Source organism: Chiloscyllium punctatum, chromosome 19 (genome assembly GCF_047496795.1).
Source record: "Chiloscyllium punctatum isolate Juve2018m chromosome 19, sChiPun1.3, whole genome shotgun sequence".
Classification (NCBI taxonomy): Eukaryota; Metazoa; Chordata; class Chondrichthyes; order Orectolobiformes; family Hemiscylliidae; genus Chiloscyllium; species Chiloscyllium punctatum.
This window is the reverse complement of record NC_092757.1, coordinates 67,898,050-67,915,723: the sequence shown is the minus strand read 5'-3', so window position 1 is coordinate 67,915,723 and position 17,674 is coordinate 67,898,050. Positions and strand designations below refer to the sequence as shown.

General features: G+C 40.4%; 1 protein-coding gene across 2 annotated transcripts in view; it reads left to right on the top strand.

Moving 5' to 3' along the window:
• Positions 1 to 17,674, top strand: part of LOC140491437 (sodium- and chloride-dependent GABA transporter 1) — a 110,429-nt gene that overhangs the window by 59,637 nt on the left and 33,118 nt on the right. For both annotated transcript variants that reach the window (XM_072589604.1, XM_072589605.1), the window contains exons 5-7: positions 3,853 to 3,987; positions 13,475 to 13,578; positions 16,595 to 16,719. In XM_072589604.1, coding sequence (XP_072445705.1) covers positions 3,853 to 3,987; positions 13,475 to 13,578; positions 16,595 to 16,719 — 364 coding nt within the window. The remainder of the gene's footprint in view (positions 1 to 3,852; positions 3,988 to 13,474; positions 13,579 to 16,594; positions 16,720 to 17,674) is intronic.

The window sequence follows — 17,674 nt, the reverse complement described above, 5'->3', positions numbered from 1 at the left end:
CCTAATCCAGATACATGAACGTTGACGTAGTGACCACAACGCAATTACTAGGAGAAATAAAACATTGTTACTGTTTGTTTTCTAGCTAGACAAGTGGTGCTTAAATTATATTTCGTAGTGAGCAAAGTATGGGCAGGAGCCATGCAGAATGTAAGGCAAGAAATAGATTTTTTTTCTGGTAAAGAGGGGAAGAAAGGCTATCCTCTTTGAGGTCATTTAGTTTAAGCAGCCACTAAAATGATTATTTGGGTTACTTTACAAATCAAAATTGTTTTGTAATTTCAATAACCCAAAGAATAAAAAACATACACTGTTGACTGTTGAAGAAATTACTTAATGCACTATTGGGTAATGTGATTACAGAGAAAAACTTTGTTTTATTAAAGCTGCATCAAAATCTCATCTGGAATAGTTTATGCAGGGACATTTATTGATTTTCTTCTGTGATTAGTGAATTCTAAGTAGTGTAGTGACCTCCAATGTTATTACTGTTTTAACAATGGCCAAGAACATTTAATTACTTGGGTAATGAACATTAAATTTGCGTAGAAAGTCTCTCATTTGAGGCAAATAGCATTTGCATTGCTGAATCAGCTCATAGCTCAGAGAGCGAAGGCGAGATTTATGTTAATTAGCACATGGCTTCCATTTTACACAGTCACTTAACTCATAAATGATGTGTGATAACACTCATATCCACAAGCGTTACTACATTTTTATTGTAAAATGGATTTGCTTTAAAGTCACAGTGTGGCTGTAACGTTAAACTCCAGAGCAGCAGGAGTAAAGTTGTCAAACAAATAAACATGGCAAAACTTGTCTTTATTATTCTCAGTACCTTGTCCTTCCTCCATCGTTTATCAAAACTATTTTTCATCAAATTATCAATTAATCTCAAGTTTAAACTCCTCAATTGAATTTCAGAAAATATATCTCATGTTCTCACAGTATTTTTTCTGGATCGTTAAAATTAAATTAATTAAGGTTATATACAGTTATTTCAGATTCCTAATGACATCTGTGTTACCAATTTATTTTGCTACATGTATTTATGAATTTATGGATTAGGAGCAGAAAGCCATTCAGCCCCTCATATTCTCCCACTATTCAAAAACAGCCATGTCTGATCTGACTGTAACCTCAAATCCACAATCCTACCCATCCTTGATGATCTTTCAGCCCTTGCTTAACAAGAATCTATTTAAATGTGACTTTAAAATATTCAAGGTCTCTCCTTCCAACACCTTTCCGACAGAAAGCTCCAAAGCAGTGGCTCAGTGGTTAGCATTACTACCTCACAGCTCTGGGGACCCAGGTTTGAATCCAGCCTTGGGTAACTTTGTGGAATTTGTCAATTCTCCCCATGTCTAATTGGGTTTCCATAAGGTACACTGATTCCCTCCTACAGTCCAAAGATGTGCAGGTTAGGTGGATTGGTCATGCTAAATTATCCAGGGATATGCAGGCTTGCTGGATTTGCCTTGGGAAATGTAGGGGGTTTGGTCTGGGTGAGATGCTTGTCAGTGTAGGTTCAATGGGCCAAATGGCCTGCTTCCACACTATAGGAATTCTGTGACTAATAATCTTCCGGGAGTTTAAAACAAGTCACGTAAGCTTTGTTATAAGAGAGCAATCCCTCATTTTTAAAGTGACCCATGCTCTAGATTTTCCTAGAAGAGCAAATACCCTCTCCATATCTATTCTGTCAAGATCCTTCAGGAACTTATATGCTTCCACCATTAATGAAAGGGAACAGAAAAACAGTCAGGAATTGTGCTTTAAGCACTGGGAGTAAAGGTAAAACTAAAAGATGTAAAGAAATAAAATGTAGAAAGAGATTTTAAAAGTGTGAGTAAACAGTGGAGCAGAAGGGCAGTTAGAGTGCAAATCCCCAAATAACTATTCTTTGTACAAATGCATGATGATGTATGATGATCCAATTGAATGAACTGCAGGCAAATTCAACTGGGACTTTATGATGAGGCAGCCATTACAGAGACATAGCTGCAAGATATGGACTGGGAAGTAAATATGACAGTTTCTCAGGCAAGGTAGGGAAATGAGAACAAAAATAAGTAATCTAAATAATTAAGGTTGAAATCACTTCAATGGAAGACAAAATAAAATAAAGGACAAGCAGAAAGTGGATGGATAGTATCAAGAAATAGAAAAATCTTTAATATTGTATGTAGTTCCTGTGATCAGAACTGTTAAAAGTTAGGATGTACATATGGAGAGATTTCACAAGCGTGTAGTAAAGACAAAATGATTTAAATGGGGGCAGGTTGAGTTAACTTTCATGTAGATTGGAAGAAGCAGACTAGCAGATAACAAAGTGTTCACAAAATTCTTGAATGTATTTGGAATAATTTTCTGCAATGATATGTCTCAGAATAAATCATTGGATTGGTCATATTAGGTTTACTGATAAGTAATGTGTTTGATTTCTGGATTCAGTTAATAGCCTAACATGCAGGAACATTTATCTAAGTGATCACATTAAAGTACTTTCAGAAGGAAATCATGGATAGTTTGGATTTAGGATTATCAGATCAACCATGATCTCATTGAATGGCTGAGTGGATCGATAGGCCAATTTTGGCTACTACGTATTATGATCTTATGTTTCTCAAATATACAAGATTCTTGAGTGATTCTTCAAAAGTTTGAAGAAAACAAAGGGAACAGATGGAATTGATAGCAAGAAGCTATTTAGATTGCTCTGAACATATAACTGGGGTCATAGCCTAAGAAATAGAGCCAGATCTTTCAGAAGTGAAATTAGGAATCCTTTGTTTCTATCCATCTATTTTAAACATGCCAACCTTTTTGGTTAAATAACCCCCTAACCCCTTCATTTCCGAGATATAACCAGATTTATGTAATCTCTTGTTATAACTAAATCTCTTTTTCCTAAGTGCCATCTTAATTAATTATCAATGTGTTTTTTTCAAGGTTAGTATACACTTCCTATATTGCAAATCAGAATACCAGATTAACATGAAGCCTCACCAGTGTTCCATACAATTTCAGTCAGATTTCCTTGCTTCTGTATCTAATAATCTTGTGATGAAGTCCAGCATTCCAGTTAATTTCTTCCTGCATTTTTCAACCAGTATAACCAGCTTTCCATGATTCACATTCCTGAAACTCAGAATCCCTCAGTTTACCTACCCCACATGCACAATGCTTTACAGTTTAGAATTTTCTCAGCAACCATTTTCATTTCAGATTTTATTGCAATGAACTGCATTTTTCATGGCTCCATCAACCGCTTGTTCTACCATGACATTTTCCAATTTTCAATTCTCTGCTTCCTAGTTTATTATAGCTTCCAGAAAAGTATTATGCATAAACTTGAAGATACTGACTCCCATACTCAAATTCAGGTCCTTGACACATAGAGCAAAACGCATGGGATCCCAGCATTGCAACTTCAGAGATACAATGTAGAGTTGTCCCCGTTAATTGTCCCAGCATTTTGCTTCTGATTTCCCAACTTTGCTTTCACACAAATCTTAAGATAACTTCTAATTCCATTAGTGTGATAACTTTCACTGAGTTGCATCAAATTTCTCCACACAAGCCATTTGTAGTTATACAGCAAGATTGGTCTTCCTCATGGCATCCTTTTTAAGATCTTCCCTCATGACCTACCAATTTTTTTCACATCCTTCCTGAAGACATTATGATATTTATGATATTGCATTCAACCAGCTAGTGGAGGAACCTAAGTTTAGTAGGGTACCAAACAAAATGTTTCAGAATATTCATGGTTAAATATATCCGACAGGTAATCTTCAAACTTTATGCAAATAGTTAATCATTTTTTCTTGGCATTTTCTTAACCAGGTTGTATACTTCACTGCACTCTTCCCTTATGTAGTGTTGCTTGCAATCCTCATTAACAATGTGCAACTTCCAGGAGCTGTAATCGGAATCAATTACTTTGCAAATCCAAAATGGGAGAAATTGAAGGAAGTCCAGGTAAGCATTATCAGGTTTATGAAGACATTTTCAAGTTGGAAACCTTGAAATTTGGAAAGTTGTGAGTTTACATGTTATTTTTATTTCAGAAGTCCTGATAATGTTTATCAAATACAAAGCTTAAGCTTCTGCTTTTTGAAAAAAAAATTGAATTCCAGAAGCATTTAAAACTACTTACAAAACTGGCCACCTTAAACTGTCTCAATGTAATTGCTTCCCCGACCAGAATTGTAAAGTAGAGAGTGTGGTGCTGGAAAAGCACAGCAGGTCAGGCAGCATCTGAGGAGCAGGAGAATCGACATTTTGGGCAAGAGCCCTTCATCAGGAATGAGGCTGGTGAGCTGAGGGGATGGACAGACTTGTCCATCTTCCTTCCCGCCTATCCACTGCACCCTTCTCTCTGATCTATCACCATTACCCCCACCTTCATCTACCTATTGCACTCTCAGCTACCTCCCCTCAGTCCCACCCCCCTCTTATTTATCTCTCCACCTCCTTGGCTCACAAGCCCTTTTCTTGATGAAGGATTTTTTTGCCCGAAACGTTGATTCTCCTGCTTCTCGAATGCTGCCTGACCCGTTGTATTTTTCCAGCACTCACTCTTGACTCTGATCTCCAACATCTGCGGTCCTCACTTTCTCCTAGAATTATAAAGTAGCTTGTTTTAGACAGCAAGGTTCCTGACACAGATAGAAAACCATCATGCTATTTAAGACAGATCCAGTTTGAACCCTGCCACAAGTTAAACAAATACTCTGTCCTTGAAAGACCCAGCCTCCACAATGCCAGAAAATTGAGGCACTTGTTGACAGACCAAGTCTTAGGGACAACAAACTTACATTGAGCACTGCTGGTATTTAACCAGAGAAAGCAGTGCAGATTACAGGCAAATGTCCTGCTTCTTATCAAGTTAAGATACCTTAATCTTTAGAGGATAGGAATGCAGATTAATCTGAAGATGTGTGGAAGGAATCCCACCAATGTGGTAACTGGTCTTGTACTTCCATTCTCAGTTTAGCTGATCAATCCCCAGTAATACTCCAGAGGAACGTGAACCTGACTACCACAGATAATAGTTTGGTGTATCTACCATCATTAGCTGTAATATTATAGTAATGGGGTGGGTTAGCACAGTTGGCTGGCCATCTGATTTGTGCTACAGAATAACACCAACAGTATAGGTTCAGTTCCTGCACTGGCTGATGTTGCCATGAAAGTCCCATCTTCTCAACCCTCACCCCTTACCTGAGATGCTGTGACCTTCTGGTTAAACTGACCATCATTCATCTCTTCATGTAATGAGAGAGCAGTCATATGGTCCTGAAGGACTTTGGTCACTTTGGTTACTCTTAAACCCTAGCAAGTACAAGCCGAGTCTGTTCAAAGTTTCTACATAAGACAACCTGCCCATAGGGGTCAGTGAGCTCAGTTGGCTAGTTTGCACTACAGGATAATGCCAACAGCATGACTTCAATTCCCACAACTGGCAGAGATTACAATGAAGGACTCTCCTCAACATCTCCTCTTCCCTAAGGTGTGATGACCCTCAGGTTAAACCAGCACCAGTCATCTCTCCCTAATGAGAGAGCAGGACAGCAGAAACTCTTTGTTAGACATACTATATATGGACTATTGTGGTTGAGTCATGTCTGAGTTTGCCTTGTCAAACGTGACATCCAAAAGATATATTGATCCAATTAACCTCAGACAGAAAATCTAATCTGAATAAACACAATACCTTTTGAAGATGCCAACAATAATGTGCTAATTGCATTATTTCAACATCTTCTGTGCTGTAGAAGATCTGTTGAGGAAGATAAAATGGACATGAAACTTTAGATAAACAACAGAGATGATGTTCCTGTTATACATGACTGAAATAAAAGTTAAAAATCACACAATACCAGGTTATAGTCCAATAGGTTTAATTGGAAGCACACTAGCTTTTGGAGCGACGGTCCTTCATCAGGTGATAGTGGAGGGCTCAATCCTAACACACAGAATTTATGACACAAATTTACAGTGTGATGTAATTAAAATTATACGTTGAAAAATTGATCATCAGTTAAGTCTTTCATCTGTTTGAATACCATGATAATTTCACTTTTTTCATGTATAAATCACAAAACCTTTATTTAAAAAGTTGCATTCTCAGGTTAGCTGTTAACAATGGTGATAGCTAGACAATATGTTGAAGGTGTTATCCCCCTGTGTTGTCTGTCTATGCCATGATGTTTAGATTGATTCTGATCTAAAAGTGAGATAACAGAGTTCTACATGAATGCATGCAGTTTTTGAGCAAAGTACAATGTAACCCTGAAAGTACAAATTCACCCCACAAAATATATGTGTGCATGTGGGTCTTTGTCTGTTTGTGAATGTGTGTCTGTCTGGGTTGGGGGTTGTGAGTGTGAGAAAGTGTATGTGTGTGTGTGTGTGTGTGTAGTGAGTGCAGAGTGTCTTAAGTCTGGGAGGGGGTGCATGTGTGAGTGTGGGAGTGTGTGTGTCTGTAAGGATGTGTGTGAGTGTCTGTGTGCGTGTCTGTGTGTATGTGTGTCCATGTGTATGGGAGTGCCTGCGTGTGTGTGTGAAAGAGAGAGAGAGAGAGAGAGAGAGAGTGTGTGTGTGTGTGTGTGTGTGTGTGTGAGTGAAGTGTAATGGTGATCACCTGTAATGTGACATGAACCCAAGGTCCCGGTTGAGGCCCTCCCTATGGGTACTGATCTTAGCTATCATCCTCTGCTCGGCCACTTTTCGCTGCTGCCTGTCCCGAAGTCCATCTTGGAGGATGGTCACCCAAAGGTCCAAGGTCGAATGTCCTGGACCACTGAAGTGTTCCCCAACTGGGAGGGAACCCTCCTGTCTGTTGATTGTTGTGCGGTGCCCATTCATCCGTTGTCATAGCCTTTGCTCGGTTTCCCCAATGTACCGTGCGTCCGGGCATCCTTGCCTGTAATGTATAAGGTAGACAACATTGGCTGAGTCACATGATTTCCTGCCATGTACAAGGTGGGAGGTGTCCCCACGTGTAATGGTGGTATCCATGACCACACTCTGACACGTCTTGTAGCGCCTACTGTGACAGTGTTGTATAGAGTTGTCCTGAGAGCCGGGCAGTTTGCTACAAACAATGATCTGTTTGAGGTGTGGCAGTTGTTTAAAGGCAAGCAGTGGAGGTGTGGGGAAGACCTTGGTGAGGTGCTCATCCTCATTGATAATGCGTTGCAGGTCATGCAGAACATGGCGTAGTTTTTCAGTTCCTGGGAAATACTGAACAACGAAGGGTACACTGTCAGTTGCAGCACGTGTCTGTCTCCTGAGGAGGTCATTACGGTTCCTTGCTTTGGCACGTCGGAACTGGCGGTCGAAGAATTGGGCATCATACTCCGTTCTTGTGAGGGCATCCCTGAGTTCTTCCAGGTGTCCGTCATGTTCCTCCTCATCTGAGCAGACTCAGATGCCCAACTCTTCGACCGCCAGTTCTGAAGTGCCAAAGCAAGGAACCGTAATGACCTCCTCAGGAGACAGACACATGCTGCAACTGACAGGGTATCCTTCGCTGTTCAGTATTTCAATCAACAGACAAAAGTGTTCCCTCCCAGTTGGAGGTGACCATCCTCCAAGGCAGACTTCGGGACAGGCAGCAGTGAAAAGTGGTCGAGCAGAGCTGATAGCTAAGTTCGGTACCCATAGGGAGGGCTTCAACCGGGACCTTGGGTTCATGTCACATTACAGGTGACCACCATTGCACTATTCACACTCACAGATACTCCTACACACACACAGACACACTCCCACACCCACACATGCACCTCCTCACAGACTTAAGACAGTCTACACTCACTACACATACACACATTCACTTCCTCACACTCACAACCCCCAACCCAGACAGACACAGTCACAGACAGACAAAGACCCACATGCACACATATATTTTGTGGGGTGAATTTGTACTTTCAGGGTTACATTGTACTTTGCTCAAAAACTGCATGCATTCATGTAAAACTCTGTTATCTCACTTTTTAGATTAGAATCAATCTAAACATCATGGCATAGACAGAAAACACAGGGGGATAACACCTTCAACATATTCTGGATGTTTCCAGCATCTGCAGTCATTGTTTTTACCACTTTCAACATATTGTCTAGCTATCACCGTTGTTAACAGCTAACCTGAGAATGCAACTTTTTAAAAAAAGGTCTTGTGATTCACACATGAAAGAAGTGAAACTATCATGGTATTTAAACAGATGAAAGACTTAACAGACAATCAATTTTTCAATGTATAATTTCAGTTACATCACACTGTAAATTTTTGCTATAAATTCTGTGTGTTAGGATTGAGCCCTCCACTATCACCTGAAGGAGCGTCGCTCCGAAAGCTAGTGTGCCTCCAATTAAACCTGTTGGACTATAACCTGGTGTTGTGTGATTTTTAACTTTGTACACCCCAGTCCAACACTGGCATCTCCAAATCAGAAATAAAAGTTGATTGTGTTGATGTTTGTATATCCCACATAATGCATGGGCTAAAGAACTGTTGAGATCGGAAACGTACATATTCCTAGAATCCACCAAAAAGCTCTAGTTTCCAACTGAAGTATCTTGATCCAGTGGTGTAGATAATGTTTCTGAAATACACTAGAGCTCAGTCTGAAGTTCAGAAACCAAGCTTAAATATTCAAGATAAAAACTAAACATAATTTTAACTTTAAACGAATACAATTCAAACTACATGATGTTCATTTTTGTTTTATTCAGTCGTGGGATGTGGGTGTCACTGGTTGCCAGCATTTATTGCCTCTCTCTAGTTACCCTTGAGAAAGCTGCCTTCCTGAGTCGCTGCAGTCCAAATGCTGTAGGTAGACTCACAATGCCACTGGCATCCTTCTTTAGAGACCACAATTTCCCTTCCCACGTGGTTAAAGATGCCCTCCAACGCATCTCGTCCACATCCCACCCCTCCGCCCTCAAATCCCACCCCTCCAACCATAACAAGGACAGAGCCCCCCTGGTGCTCACCTTCCACCCTACCAACCTTCGCATAAACCAAATCATCCGATGACATTTCCGCCACCTCCAAACGGACCCCACCACCAGGGATATATTTCCCTCCCCACCCCTTTCCGCCTTCCGCAAAGACCGTTCCCTCCGTGACTACCTGCTCAGGTCCACGCCCCCCTACAACCCACCCTCCCATCCTGGCACCTTCTCCTGTCACCGCAGGATTTGCAAAACCTGCACCCACACCTCCTCCCTCACCTCCATTTGAGGCCCCAAAGGAGCCTCCAACATCCATCAAAGTTCCACCTGCACATCCACCAATATAATTTATTGTATCCGTTGCACCCGATGAGGTCTCCTGTACATTGGGGAGACTGGACGCCTCCTAGCAGAGTGCTTTAGGGAACATCTCTGGGACACCTGCACCAATCAATCCCACCACCATGTGGCCCAACATTTCAACTTCCCCTCCCACTCTGCCGAGGACATGCAGGTCCTGGGCCTCCTCCACCGCCGCTCCCTCACCACCAGACGCCTGGAGGAAGAACGCCTCATCTTCCGCCTCGGAACACTTCAACCCCAGGACATCAAGGTGGACTTCAACGGTTTCCTCATTTCCCCTTCCCCCACCTCACCCCAGCTCCAGCCTTCCAGCTCAGCGCCACCCTCATGACCTGTCCTACGTACCTATCTTTCTTTCCACCTATCCATCCCACCTTCCTCTCTGACCTATTACCTTTATCCCCACCACCATTCACCCATTGTACTCTTTGTTACCTTCCCCCACCCTCCTCTCTGACCTATTACCTCCATCTCCACCCCCATTCACCTATTGTACAGTAGATATGCTATTTTCTCCCCACCCCCACCTCCCTAATGTCCCTGCCTCTATTCCTGATGAAGGGCTTTTGCCCGTAACATAGATTTTCCTGCTCCTCGGATGCTGCCTGACCTATTGTGCTTTTCCAGCACCACTCTAATCTAACTCTGGTTTCCAGCATCTGCAGTTCTTATTTTTACCACAATGCCACTGGGGAGGCAATTACAGGATTTTGACTTAGTGACAGTGAAGGAACGATAATATATTTCCAAGTCAGGATGGTGAGTGCCTTGGAAAGGAACTTGCAGCTGCTGATGTTACCATGTATCTGCTGAACTTGTCCTTAAATGGAAGTGGTCATGGATTTTGAAGGTGCTGACTAAGGATTTTGGAGCTCCATATGTGCTTCCACCTTAGCAGCTTGGAATGATGATCCATTTACACATATTAAAGCATTTTTTCCCCATTATTGATAATAATGATGTAAGATTCTTTTAGTCATGCTGAGGACTGAATGATGATTTAAGGCTCAGTGATCTCCTGCATGATGAAAATGGTCAAAATGGTTTTTAAATTAGAACAAATCTCTGTAGTTGACTCTGATTATTGTGATGTAATTACATAATCATGTTACAGATCACATTAGCCCACAGATCTCCATTTGGAAGAGTCTTGAGTAACATCTCTATGGCCAAAGAAGTTCCTACTGGGAGGTTTATTTCACTTGCTGTTAAGTATCCAATACCAAATAAAGGTCGTCTGCCAAATCACAGGATGTTAAAATTATTTAGTGTTTAATTATAGAAAGATGAGAGCAGTTTTCTCCAACTCAAAATTCCATCTTAACATCAACTCGTTCATGTTCTTAAATCCAAATCTGTCAAAGTATGTGATTTATTTTGTTTTCCATGCAGCTTAGTCAAGTTACACTTAGTTCCCATTACACATCCTGTTCTACCCATTCATTCAGTCAGAATGTGGCCATTTTGTTTTGTTGAGCACTTGCACTGATGCTGTAACAGCCCCGAATAAGAGCTGCTAAACTATATTTGCAATTGTTTCTTTTTGTCAGACTGGCTTATGTCTTGCCAACACACTTGAAAAACAGGTCAGTCCTGCTGATTTCATTATTAAGCTCCCTTAACATGCCGAAACTGGAAGTTAAAAGTGAAGCCAGAAATGGTTCAGCCATTCTTGCTGCTTCTCCTTTGGTCCTGATTTCCCTGTTCCCCACACCACCCTGCTTTCTGCCCCCCTTATCACTCTCCACATCATCCCATTTAGCACCCTACTCTCCACCCTGTTCTCCACTCTATCACCACCCCACTCACACATTTGCCCCTTCAGTGACTGTCTTATTTTGCGCTCTCCTCACCTCTAGCTCATCCTATGTTGGACACCCCATTTACTTTGATTGCTATATCAGTGATTTAATCATTTTATATCTTTCAAACCTCCATCACGTGAAGCATGCACATTCTCAAATGGCCATTGTGGTGTGATGTTCCCCTCCAGCAGGATATTTGTACTTGTTGCAGCATTTCTCTGTTACCTCCCATAACACGGGAACTAGATGTAGGTAACGTGATACTGAACGATTTAATATTTGTATGTTACAATTACATATATATATTTATATTGCAATCACAGGCACTTCAGTGTCTGGGCTGATATTAAGCTATGTGATTACAAACAGTAGCACACTTTTATCCGAGTGTCATGCTTCTTGTGGTCTCAGTTAAGATGAATTCTGAGACCTTTGTGTGCTCAGTCCTAAGCTATGATACACCAATGATAACATTAACATCTCTCTTCACTGTGAACTTCACACTAACCACGAAGTTTTGTTTGATCATCTAAAATTCCTTATACCAAACTTCCGAGTCATTATAAAGCTGTAAGAGCCTGAAAGGGTTAATGCTGATCAGTGCATTAAGCATCACTCAATATGATGATATCACATGGACTCTGGCATTGAATAGCTTTGAACAAAGGAGTAAGACCTAGCAATGAAGCCTCTCTCATAGTTTGAGTAACAATGGCTGTCATGCCAATGTAACTTGTTTTTGTTATTTTGCAAAACAAACTACATCTTGTTTAAGACAAAAGTCTCTTCTCATTAGACAACCAAATGATTATCCTCTACCACATTAGACTAAGGGGGCTGTATAGATCCCTCCTAGGAAAGATGAGGATAGCAACAAATCCGCTGGATGGATCTTACACCATGATGAGCTATGGTGAAATTCCACCAAACTACAGTAACTAGTAGGAGGCCAGCTAATCCCAGCATTTCCATACCCATCCTCTCAAAACCCCCAGATTGCACGTGGTCTCAGCTGCTTCTGGGAGCTTTCCAGCTGAACATTCATCCATCCCTTATAAGTCAACCAAAGCCAAGAGAGAGGAGATTTTCCTCAGCTACAGTCCTGACCCGGTCCTGAGTCTAAAACAGGAGCTGGGTGTGTCAGCAATCAGTTCATCAATAGGGTAGCAGCAAACTGGCCTCCAGAAGACTGGAGCCAGGCAAGATACATTAAAATAATTTAAAAAGCTTTAAACTTCACCGCTCACTCCATTGAGACTGTATTTTCTGCACACCTGGGACTACCACCTGGGTCTCACACAATACAGAATATATAAAAGGGCAGAGAAAAGGTCCTGTAATTCCACAGGTTTGTCGATCAAGTTGTTTTATTCTGCTGTTCATGAACTTCCTGTAGCAATAGGACACATAGTGCACACGCTGCTAAAAGATAAATTTAATTAAGAAAAGGTCTTAAAGGATGTGGGAAAAAGGCAGGTACATGGAGTTAAGCCACAGACCAGCCATGATCTCAATGAATAGTGAAATAGGCTCAAGGGACTGAATGGCTTCCTCCTGTCCCTATGTAAGTGTTTCTCAACAAAACTCTGCATCAACAATTCCTTTCCTCTGTATTCTAGTTGGTTACTGTGCATTTAAGGTCTCACAATGGTACATTATATGATTTCAGCTTCCATGTAAGGTTTAAAAATCTTTATTCATTTTTGTACCACTCAATTTACTTCTCTAATGATTTATTACTACATTTACAGTGTAGTGGGGAATAACCCAATTTTAAATTTTGAAGCAATGTATTCCAGTGTATGAATTTGGGGTAAAGAAAATCTTGCCCTGAACTTGATGTTTATTGTTAAGCCATAATTCTTAATTTGAAATTCTGTTTTTGTGGACATTGAGTTATGGAGAGGTTCAAGGTCAAATAACCAACTCAGACTCCTCGCCCAGCTCCAACTCAAAGAATATCTATTTAGGCTGGGTGTGGGAGTTCAAACAGTACTTTTAGAATGGCCTCCCAGATTCTGTGTGTTGAAGACAAAGGGGAAAGACATGGAGGAGGCAGAGATGGTGATAGGTAGGGAGAGTCTTGACTTTTTTATATTATTGGTAAGTTTTAAAGTGGGTCGTAGAGTCATAGAGATGCACAGCACGGAAACATTTTGGATTTGCAGCTGATTCAAAGTAACTACAAGCAATCCATAATCATTGTATGGCCACAATCAGGGCATAAAACGTCCACCCCTATTACCTCACCAAAACGCTGCACTGCTACTGATACTCTTCATATTACCGCTATTGCTATTTGCTCAATTTGACTGTCTTTGTTTTGTTCTCAGGTATGGGTTTATGCTGCTGTCCAGGTCTTCAATTCCATTGGCATTGGTTTTGGCTCATTAATTTCCATGTCAAGTTACAACAAGTTTGACAACAATATTCTCAGGTATTTTTGCCTTGGAATTTAAATAAATGCTAATGTAGCTTGCCCAGTGTAGCTAATCGAGATTGCTGCATTGGCTAACTTTCCTGTTATTAATATAAATGTGTTTTATCAATGGTGGACTAGTGGCTGCAGTGGTGGGAGACAAGGAGTTGAATATCCATGGGGATTCTGTCCCTTGTTGGCTGAAATATGCAGAACAGCCATAGAAATGGCATTTAAAAAACACCAATGATTACCAATTAGAATGAAAATGAGGTGGGTTCTACAAAGAGTGTAATCTATCCCACAAGATTGCAATCTAGGTCATGAAGGTGAAATTTTACTCTGGAGTACATCTTCAGAAAACCTTCAACACATGCAATTGCAATGGAGGGGAGGCAATGGCCTAGGGGTATTATTGCTACACTATTAATCCACACACCCAGGTAATTTCTGACATCCTGAGTATAATTCCTGCTTAATCAGATGATGGAATTTTAATTCAATAAAAAAATCGGCAATTACAAAGTCTAATGATGACCATGAAACTATTGTCATTGTCAATTTAAATCCATTTGATTAACTCGTGTATTTTCGGGAATGAAACTGATATCCTTACCTGATTTGGCTTACATGCGACTCCAGACCCACAGGGATGTGGTTGACTCTTAACAATGAGGGATGGGCAATAAATGATGGTCTAGCCAGAGGTGTCCACATCCTGTAAATGAATAAAAGAAAACTGCTGTTGTACAACTTAAACCTTTGGGTAAAGCATGGAAAAGTGTCAGGAGTTTGTTGACACTTTTCAATGAAGTAAAGTCGGGCTGCACATAGGTATTCAGACTAATGCCCAAAGGTGAAACAGGCATCCCAACCATCAATGATCTGCGTTCTCATTTTCAGAACAGTACTGCATACAGTTCTGGCCATTATGGTCTTCAGGAAATATCGAAGTCCCAGAAACAGACCAATGGATTTTAACAGAGGATGTATTAGTAAACTCAGTTATAAGGAAACTCTAGCTTTGGAAAGCTAGAGCTTATAAATCAATCAGGCATAATTCCTCTGACTGCAGGATAATTTTAACAGTTTCCAATGCCATATTATTTTTACAAAATGAGAAAGTCCTGGTATTAGTCCTTTAATCGTTTACCAATTAATCTTACTCCATGTCCAGTCTCACCTTGTCCAGACTCAAAGATCCAATACAAAGCTCCAAACTTTTGTTATGATTCTGATGAGCATCTAAGTCCCACTATTCCACAAGTCGTCGCCATTTTGAAGGGTGACCAATTTAATCAGTGGAATGGTTATTTTGCCTGCCTGTGGCCATGATCATCTTACGCTAGGTTTCATTAATGAACAAAACTTATTTAATATGACAAATTTATCCTCTAACATTTAGAAAAATGGATTATTAATTACAAACAAGAAAATTAATATATACCCCCTTTAAATTCAAACATACACACATTCAAAAAGGACTGCTGAGACAGTCAAGACATAGTTTGGGTGGAAATATAGACAGAAAGGGACAATGTCTGTGGATCAAACCACAAGGGGAAGTCAGGGCTTAAAATGGGTGGCCACTTTTCCTTTGGCAATACATGATGAGCTGAATGGCCTTTTACTGTGCACGAACTTCTCTATGATTCTATGGTTATTGTTCTAATTGTAGTGCTGTGCATGGTCATGGTCTCCATACTTGTCTTAAAGGTGGAGTAGTGGAGGTTCATTAAGTTGATTCCTGTGAAGAGCGGACTATTCTATATTGACAGGATGAGTGAAAAGGAGCAATGGAGTTTGGATTAAGACATGCTTTGATTGAAGCATATAAGAATCTGAAGAGACTTGGCAGAGCAGACACAAATCAGGCTGTTTCCTAGACTATGGAATTCAGAACACTAAGTCATACTCTTACAATAAAGGCTTGATAATTTAGGAGTGAGGTGAGGAGAAATGTCTTCACTCAAAGGGCTGTGAATCTTTGGAATTCTCCACCCCAAAAATTTCAAATTTTCCACTGTTGATCATGATCAAGGTTGAGATAGACAGAGTTTTGGTCTTATTATTTTCCCAATTATTTCATAATCTAAAAAAAACCACAAAGATAATCAAAGATGAAGGAGACCTTTTGTTTGTTCTTTTATAGAAAGTTTCAATAATGCCCCATTACATTGTCCAACTGCTTTCTATTTACTTTCAGAGGTGTCGACTCAACTATCTTACCAGGATTTCTATTCTTCATAATTAGTCCTGAATGTGCCATTTTCTAGTTTTCTATCCTGTCCCCTTGTCCTTCAGTCATGTTTTTGCTTGCACAGTACCCTGAATTCATCTTTTTCTACTTCTTTTTGATGTCTTTTACATATCTTTGATTTGGTTTGATTTATTATTGCCACATGTACCAAAGTACAGTGAGAAATATTGTTTTGCATGCTAACTAGATAGATCAGACATTACATAAGTACATCGGGGTAGTAGAACAGAATACAGAATGTAGTGTTATAACTGCAGAGAAAGTGCAGAGAAAGATCAATTTTAATATATGAAAAGTCCGTTCAATGGTCTGGTAACAGCGGGGAAGAAGTTGTTCTTGAACCTGTTGGGGTACATATTTTCAAACTTTTGTAACTTGCTGATCTCTATATGAATAATGGAGTAGTGAGACTTATGTTCCAGTTCACTTTTCCCAACAGAATCATGACAGTCTCATATTTTAATCTAATTCCACGCTAGTAAGCCACTGATGATTCGTTGTGGTTGAGTGTGTTTAACAGAATAGATTTGTATTGAACATTTTTGAATCATTGAACAGAATATGTGTTTGTGAGCCCTGTGCACTCTCCTCACAATAGATGTTCCCTGGGCATTGGGTTAGGAAAATCATTAAATAGAACTTAATCAAAGAGTTAATTATTATGAATTGGAAGCTCATCTGTTTATAAATCATCTCAGCACTTGAATAATTTGTAAACAAGTTACTCACAGCTGTACATTAATATTTGGCAATTATGTTTTAATTTCCTCACAGAGATTCGTTGGCCATCTCATTAACTAATGCAGCCACAAGTATCTTTTCTGGATTTGTCATTTTCTCTGCATTTGGTTACATGTCCCATATGATTAACGTCCCTATTGATGATATTGCTGTGGATGGTAAGTGAGTGCATTGGTGCAAAAAGGTGTTGCAATGATTAAGAATCGGGACTGAATTTTTGGGTAATCTCAGGACCTGAGGTGGACAGATCCCAAAAAATATCATCATGTCCAGCGTGTCCCAACCCTGTTCCTGATGCTGGCCATTTTTCAAAAATGAGTTCAGGACAAGTAAAGGTACCTGACCCCATGTGGTGGTTGGCCAATTAGACTCATCAAGAAAAAAAACATGAAAGTTGCTGGAAAAGCTCAACAGGTTTGGCAGCATCCATGAAAAGAAACCGGAGTTAACATTTCAGGTTTTATGACCCTTCCTCAGAACTCATTAAGAGCCTTGTCAAAATTGCAGGGTTTCCCAGTTGACTTCTCCTTTCCAGACATCACAAGGAGCAACTTAGATACCTGGAGGTATACCTTCAACAGCAGGCTGGAGAGCTCTCCATGCTCATTCTTACCACTGTGGTGGGCTGGGTGCCCTCTCTCGGTTTTTCTTTAAACTGAAACTTATAAAAATATTGATGAGCGTGTATTCTCATTGATGGGGCCTCTCAATTGTACCCTTAGATTCTATGGCTGCTGCTCTGAATCTGGAGAGCCAACTTTGAGAATTAGCCGACTGCCCTTCATTGTACAGTGCAGCCATCTCCATGCCGATAGGCTCAAAATCAGAATGAGTCTCTGTTTAACACCTGAGTGTGGTCGGGACCGGGTGAAAGCAATCCCCCCCTCGTGTCTCTCACCTCACGATTGAAACTGTAGGCCCTGAATTTTTGTGACATACTTCAACCTGATTGCAGGACGACACCTACATCAAGTAAATGGGATTCCATCTCCAAATTTTCAGTTACTAAGCTTGTAGCGTTAAGTAATGCTGTACAGATTCAGCTCTAAGAGCAGAATATTGGAGGGTAGACATCATTAAAAACAATGCTGTCGGCCTTTCTGACAAAATGCT